Source organism: Poecilia reticulata, linkage group LG6 (genome assembly GCF_000633615.1).
Source record: "Poecilia reticulata strain Guanapo linkage group LG6, Guppy_female_1.0+MT, whole genome shotgun sequence".
Taxonomy (NCBI): Eukaryota; Metazoa; Chordata; class Actinopteri; order Cyprinodontiformes; family Poeciliidae; genus Poecilia; species Poecilia reticulata.
In genome coordinates, this window is record NC_024336.1 from 26,840,407 (window position 1) to 26,847,418 (window position 7,012).

Sequence of the window (7,012 nt, forward strand, 5' to 3'; positions counted from 1 at the left end):
TACAGTTGTGCATGTATAATTCTGTATTATATGAAGTAGAACTGCTTTCATACATGTAAATGAGAAATTTTTATAATTTCTTCAAAATGAAATATTGTCCAAAAGAGTTGTAAAATTCCTCTCTTTGCTGCACAGAAAATATCAAGCTAAAATAAGACCAGAACTCAAGTGAATTTAAGATATTATGCAAAACTATTTTATTTACAAAACAAATGGCACAGCATATCAGCACAGTAAACATACATGCACACTCCAGACATGAACGGGGAATTTCTTCCCATGTGATCCAAAGTGAATCCAGTCAAAAGGCGCGTCAGCCAAGACTCACAACCAAGATTCTCACTGAGGGAGCAAATATTGCTCAAGAGGAACGACTGTTCGTTACTTTAAGGCCATTTTTCAGAGGTCAGGATGAGGTGGAGTCCAGTAGCATGTCATCGTAAATTAATGGCATCGACATTAGTTTAACGCAAATGAATACAAGCTAGTCAGCTGCACTTTAAATAGAGCCATGGACCCAAAATGGTACATAAGATTTAAAGAGAAAATATAAAGCCCTGATGTTGCTATTTAAACTGATTAACATTGGAAGCGGATATCTTTAAATTGCACATGTATTTCTCACATCTACGCAGACTGACTTTACTTTTCTTTTTTAATCGTAGTGATATTTTTTTTCTTCGTTATAAACAGCCAGATCTCACTAGATTAATTTGCAGTCATGTAAAGATAACCTCTGCAGGAACCGTTAAGCACTTTACATGGAAGCATGTTATCCTTTAAATGCGAAATTCAGAGCTAAACCAGACCATTAGTTTTTTTTGCGTGTGCTCAAAAGTCAGTAAGTACTTGGTTAAGATCGTCAACATGTTTAGTTACCCTTTTGGACTTCTGACAGCTGTCAACTGTTCATTTGGCTAATTTATGCAAATAGTTCTAAGACAATACATACATAGGCAAAACAAAGAAAAGAGAAAAAGGACTAAAAACAGCAGGTAGATATAACGTGGGTGATGGAATGATAGCAAATGAGTAAAATGTATCAAACAGCCAATTTGCTGGCCACGATGGAGGTCTTTCTCTGAGGAAGGTCCTGAGGGGTTGGAATGTGATCCCCGGTGATCTCGGTCTTCTCCGTCGGAGCCGACGGCAGCTGCTTGTTCTTCATCTTGGCCTTGGCCATGTTGTAGTCCCCAGAGTCAAAATACTTTGGCTGAACAAAAAAGAAAAAGTAAAAAGGCTGAAACCCATTTTTTCAATCTCCCGCTCTCTGTTTCTTGGCACTTATTGCAGGTTATGGTACGAGTTACCCATTGAGAAAATGGGATATATACAACTCTGGAAAAAAATTAAGAGACCACTTAAAATTATCAGTTTCTCTTGATTTTACTTTTTATAGGTATATGTTTGAGTAAAATGAACATTATTGCTTTATTCTTTGAACTACTGAAAACATGTATCTGAAATTAAAAGCACAAATGTAGTATTTATTTGCAGAGAATGAGAAGTGATCAAAATAATAAGAAAGAGGCAGAGTTTTCAGACCTCAAATAATGCAAAGAAAACAAGTTCATGTTCATTTAGAAACAGCAAAACTAACATCTTAACTCAGGATGAGTTCAGGAATCAATATTTGGTGGAATAACCAGGAGGTTTTCAGTGCGGTTCAGTGTATTTTTTCCAGAGCTGTACATATATGCTGCGTTCCAGTTACCTGGGAAATGGGGAAACTCGAAGTAACAACGTTCTAGTTAAGAAGTCAGAATTCAACATGACAACGCCCATAAACAGTTTGTAATAACGCTTACAAACATCATGTTATACTTTACTTTCCAAAAGCAAACATCATTTTTTATTTGGTCAGTTTAAAATTGTCTATGCCAGACATAACATTGATTTTAGACACACTCTTACATGTGTATCCTGCGAAATAAACACGTTTCCTCCACTGTTGATGCGAGGAGCGGCCGTGTTGAAACGCAAAGCCTGCCTTAGTCACAGTTCCTCCCCGTTTCCCAGTGGGAAATCTAACTTTGGAGAGCGTTCCAGTTGATTTTTTTTCCACTATGAAGTAGAAAATTTCCAGTTCTGAGCACAACTGGTATGCAGCAGTATTCAAAGAGCAAAGATATCTGTTCTCTTTGATACTTGCCACAGAAACATACATGCACACATTCTTTAGAAACATTTCAACACGTAAAATCTTAAGCTGTATATAGTTGTTCTAAAACAGCTGATTGTAAGTGTACAAACATATTTTAATGATTTTCCTTCCAAAAAGTACATTAGTATTTCAAATTTTAATACACTTACGACATGCATAATGACACAGCAAATTACTACTCTTTGCATCATACAGCCACACAAAGTTGCGTTTTTTGATTGTAGAAAACAAGGATAAATTGCGCAGAATCAACTTACTTGAAGGTTCCTTTTACACCAATAGGTGAATTATGTGCCAAAGTGTATGTATAAAACTATTGACTATAAAAGTCAAGTTCCTTAGCTCTGCTGCTACCACATGTGGATGTCATTTATATTAGAAATGTAGAGTTGAAGGCCAAGAATGAGGATGGGAAACGGGATTCATACGAACAGATTTATATTTCATACTTAAAAAAACAACTAATGTTTGCGTAAGAAACGTACCCCTTTCTGGAGTCTTTTCCTGAGGAAGTCTGACCCCCCGGGCTTGGCTCCCAGGTTAGGATACCTGGCCTTCAGCTTGGCCTCTTCTGCTTTTTCTGGGCTGATGACTTTGTCCTCCATTTCCTGTTAGAGTCAGGGCAGTGTGTGTTGATAAAAACAGTCCCAATAAATTACAATAGCTGCAAAACCATTTTTTTAAAGCAGCAATAATACATTTTATCAAGCACAATCTGGACTGCAACAGTAAAGTAGCACCATGAGGTAAACATACAACGGTTGTTTCCCCAAAGCTACATGCTAAAATAGCATACACCTTTAAGGTAAACGCAGATTTTCTTTTAAAGATGGATGTTTGGTAAAAGTTTCCAAAACAACCCAATAATGTTTGACATACAAGTAATTCTTAGAGCTGAAGCAACGATTGAGAAATTAGCTAGCTGCTAACTAGCTTGACGTTTACCGCCTGCAACGTTTTCTTATTTAAACTGCTTTTAGCTGCGCTAATCGCACTTAAACAGATTCATTGTTAAGGTTTACCTGCTGTTCCTCCAAAGTCCTCATTCCTTCACCTTGTTCGGACATTTCCGGAAAGTAAAAGCCTGGATCTGTTCTCCAAACTGTGGCTTTTTTCCTTCCGAGCAGCCCAATGTTCTAGCAGATGAAAAGAAGCGGAGGCAGCGCCAAGAGGACGACAGCAACAGGCCGAGCAAATCGATGTCAGAGAGCCAGGGTCCGCTCCTTTTATCTCCGGCGACGCAAAGACTGCCAGAAAACTGTCTGCTCGAGGGAGGAGTCGTCACGGTGAGACGGTGTTTGTCAGAGAAATCAACAGTAACAAACAATACACGCGCTAAAAATTTCAGTTCTAGTTTATGTATTGCATAGTGTGCAGCAAAGTCACAAACTTCAGTTCAAGAGTACAAACTTCAGTCTTCAAACTCCGCCCACTTAGCGATCGGATAACCTGAGCGGTATGTATAAATAGGGCAGATCCAGCGGAAGCAGCATTCACCGCAATGTGGGTCAATTTATGGCTGCATTATGTTTAATCAAGCTGTTACGATTATTTTCTGTACTTTTATTGCAAATATGTCCGCTCCGTTTTCTATTTAATGTCTATTCTTTATTTTTCAACTTCAACAATTATAACGATACAATTTCATATTATGAATTACAAAAAAACAAGTAAAATATTTTTATTTTATTCATACGTCTTGCTCATGTTTAGCCAAACTAATAACTTCCCCGCAATAAAGCCCTGTTATTCAAAATTTTGTTTTTATTCTGTGGAACACATTGTTCCTGTTTTTCTATGATCTGATTACGTTGAACTATTTTCCTGCACACGAAAGTAAATAGCAGATAATCTTACTTTCCTCTAAAAATGTTCATAAAACCACAAAGGTCGAGTGATTTAGCAGCAAAATCCAGCAACTTAAACTGAAATTATTTAGCTTTCAAAATGATCACAGTAAAAAGGATGATTGGATATATTCACCAAACTGTTAATTTATTATTGATAACCTCTTAACATTGATGTAAAATATTTTTAAACAGAAGAAATTGACAGGCAGTTATGGATCCATTTTATTAAAAAAAAAAAAAACAACTCATGTCCATTGTCACTGTGTCTGATGTTATTTCTGGAAATATGAACTTCAAATAAAATGAAGGAGCCAAGTTTAAGCAAAGAAACAAAACAATGACTGGGTTTCAAGTTAATCATCTTCATCCCCCATTTCCACATCTTCTTGTAACCTCTGCACCATTTTGTCTTCCAGCTGTTTGGCTTTGCCTGTAAAAACAGTGAAAATGTAAGAACACAGGTCAATTTCCCTTAATTCACAAATATGAAGCCTTCTTTCTCCTAACAATGCTGCACATTTTTCATCATTTATGTCGCAATTAAATAATATTCAAAAATTAAAAATAAAAACATCACTTTAATGAAAATTACAGAAACTAAAGCTTTACCTGCATGAGGAGCTTTGATGAGGTGAATATTTTTCTTGACTTCGCTGATGGCCTCTTCTCTCCCCAGCTCTTTGCCCTTCTTTAATCTGCAGCAAAGAGGCAAAAAATATCTTTAAGCGAACATTTCTAAGCACAACAGCAGCAATAACATGAAAAAGAAATCAACCTCTCACCTGTTCATGATAAATCTTGCCTGTCGTTTCACTTTTATTTCCTCCACCTTCTTCATTGCCTCAACTAAGAAAGTAATAAAATATTAAAATATAACTTTTCCACTCTCATAACAAATAAATAAGTTTTTTTTTTTTTATTTAAAAAAAGCAAAAACATTACCTGACTTGTCCCAAAGTTGCCGGTTATATTTCACTGGAATACTTCTGCGTTTCTCAAACTCCAAAGAATTGTCCTTAAAGACGAAAAACAAAATATTTTGGGGTAAGAAATAGGACTACAAGATATTTTTTATTGTATAAATAAATAATGAAAACTCAATTGAGCATCTTACCACAGTCAACTCTTTTCCAGCAGCCTTTCTGAAAGCTTTGGTCCATCTTGTCTTTCTTGGGTTACGCTTCTTCTTGAAGTTCTTGTGGCATTTTGATTTGCAGAATCTGAACATCTGATTATTAAATAAGACAGAGAGACAATTAAACGGAAGGCCTGTATGTAATTGGGATGCTTCATTGTGTAAAGACAAGTCAATCTCATCTACGGTGGGCCCAACGAAGAGATTTTAAAAACTTGCATGTTTTTCGCATTTTTCAGCAAAAAGATTTGATTGTTTTTCCCTCAAATTATAAAGGGTATATGTCACAAAGTGATATTATTACAAACTAGAAAGCAATGCAGATTACAATTAATCCACATTGTAATTTCCACTCAACTTCTTTCACATCTTCATTGTTATTATTTGTCAATTGTGGGCTTGTAGGACAGTGAAGGTTTATCAAAAAAGCCAAATATATTATAAGAAAGTGTAGTTTTATTGCATTGCAGCTGAAATATATACTGAAATAAATATTTATATACAACTCAAATGCTAAGGCAAACCAAATATTGTGATTTTGGATGTATTCATGTGATGACTGCATCTCAATATACTGCGTTTTTAGTCTAAATAAAATGTGGAAAATGTATTAAAAAAATATTTCCTGTTTTACATATAAATGTGTCATTTAAATGACCCACTGTGCATTGCATTCCTTGCTTTACTTTTTTTAAAGATTGGCGTTATTAAGGTACATATTTGCTACCGCTGCAAGTGTTGGTACAATTTAAGTCATTCATTATAATTTTAATTTAACACAAAGATATGCCAAAAGTGTTAGTATAAATATTACTAACATATCCATAATAATATTATAAAATACCACAAAGTGTTATTAATCTGTGTAACATTTTGACAAAGTACACACCAATTTTACAGTCAACATTGATAGATTGTATAAAAATAAAGCATCGAGTTAATTTAACATTTCAACTCCTAGTCCTTGTGTTTTTGCTCCCAACACTAGAGGGCGCACTTACACCGTCATGATAAAAACGAGGCCCAAAGCTCAGCCCGTTGTATTCTGTTAAGTATTAATCACTTACAAACTAGACACCGCTTTTATAATCAATTTCACATTCATCTGGTCGTTGTCTTAAGTACAGCTGATCAAATTTATATACAACGTTTTCCGTTTTCGCTGATTTGGTTTCCACGTGAGCGACTCGGGCACGTTATCATCCAGCTAACTGCCCCACCAACTCTAAACATTTACGTTTCCTAAATTAACTTTACTTTTCGGACAGATAAATTGAACCCTACCTTACAGTCGTTCCGTACAAACATGACTCCATGTCCGGGATACACTGGTCCCGAACAGAAATAACACTTTTCGATGCGCATTTCGGCACCGAGATTAGCTGCGTGTAGCAGCTAAACAAAACAAGACCGAACCGTGGCTTCCTTTTTCCTCTTGTTCCAGAATGACAGCAGCCACTGCCTCTGTTAAAACTCTGCTGCCCCCTGCTGGTTAGACCTTTGGAAGCGTCAACTTCTGACTTATTGGAGTTTAAAAGTAATTTTTTTGCTGCTTTGAAAAAGCTTGATTTAATCGCAGTAATTATAGTTAAAAGTTTAGATTAAATTGTTTTTCCAAATAATTTTTTAGGGGATATTCAGAATAAAAATATTTAACTGGAAATCTTATTTTCAATATACAGTAATAGTTTTTAATGGAGTTTGAGAATACAAAACGCAGTATTGGAAATATATTTTAAATTCTGAAATAATCAAAATTGTTTACATTTTATTTGGCTCAAAAAACCTTTGAATAAATAAAATTTCAAGTGTATGTATATATATATATATATATATATATATATATATATATATATATATATA

The 7,012-nt window shown here is 35.2% G+C and overlaps 2 protein-coding genes across 2 annotated transcripts; both read right to left on the reverse strand.

Annotated features, from left to right (window-relative positions):
* Positions 1-173: 173 nt before the first annotated feature.
* On the reverse strand, positions 174-3,375 carry arpp19b (cAMP-regulated phosphoprotein 19b). Its single transcript, XM_008412019.2, has 3 exons — positions 3,187-3,375; positions 2,650-2,772; positions 174-1,213 (listed from the first exon to the last, which is right to left on the reverse strand). Exons 1-3 carry the CDS (start codon positions 3,229-3,231, stop codon positions 1,043-1,045), a joined length of 339 nt encoding a protein of 112 aa, XP_008410241.1. The 5' UTR covers positions 3,232-3,375; the 3' UTR covers positions 174-1,042.
* Positions 3,376-4,133: 758 nt separating this feature from the next.
* On the reverse strand, positions 4,134-6,568 carry rsl24d1 (ribosomal L24 domain containing 1). Its single transcript, XM_008412018.1, has 6 exons — positions 6,434-6,568; positions 5,129-5,242; positions 4,957-5,029; positions 4,797-4,860; positions 4,624-4,709; positions 4,134-4,444 (listed from the first exon to the last, which is right to left on the reverse strand). Exons 1-6 carry the CDS (start codon positions 6,512-6,514, stop codon positions 4,368-4,370), a joined length of 495 nt encoding a protein of 164 aa, XP_008410240.1. The 5' UTR covers positions 6,515-6,568; the 3' UTR covers positions 4,134-4,367.
* Between the last annotated feature and the right edge of the window lie 444 nt (positions 6,569-7,012).

Coding starts and splice junctions, on each gene's coding strand:
- arpp19b (XM_008412019.2), bottom strand. CDS start 3,231: ATGTCCGAACAAGGTGAAGGAATGAGGACTTTGGAGGAACAGCAG. Junction 2,773..3,186: donor GGACTTTGGAGGAACAGCAG/GTAAACCTTAAC, acceptor TGACTCTAACAG/GAAATGGAGGACAAAGTCAT. Junction 1,214..2,649: donor GGAAAAGACTCCAGAAAGGG/GTACGTTTCTTA, acceptor TTTTTTGTTCAG/CCAAAGTATTTTGACTCTGG.
- rsl24d1 (XM_008412018.1), bottom strand. CDS start 6,514: ATGCGCATCGAAAAGTGTTATTTCTGTTCGGGACCAGTGTATCCCGGA. Junction 5,030..5,128: donor CTGGAAAAGAGTTGACTGTG/GTAAGATGCTCA, acceptor TTCGTCTTTAAG/GACAATTCTTTGGAGTTTGA. Junction 4,710..4,796: donor GCAAGATTTATCATGAACAG/GTGAGAGGTTGA, acceptor TCTTTGCTGCAG/ATTAAAGAAGGGCAAAGAGC.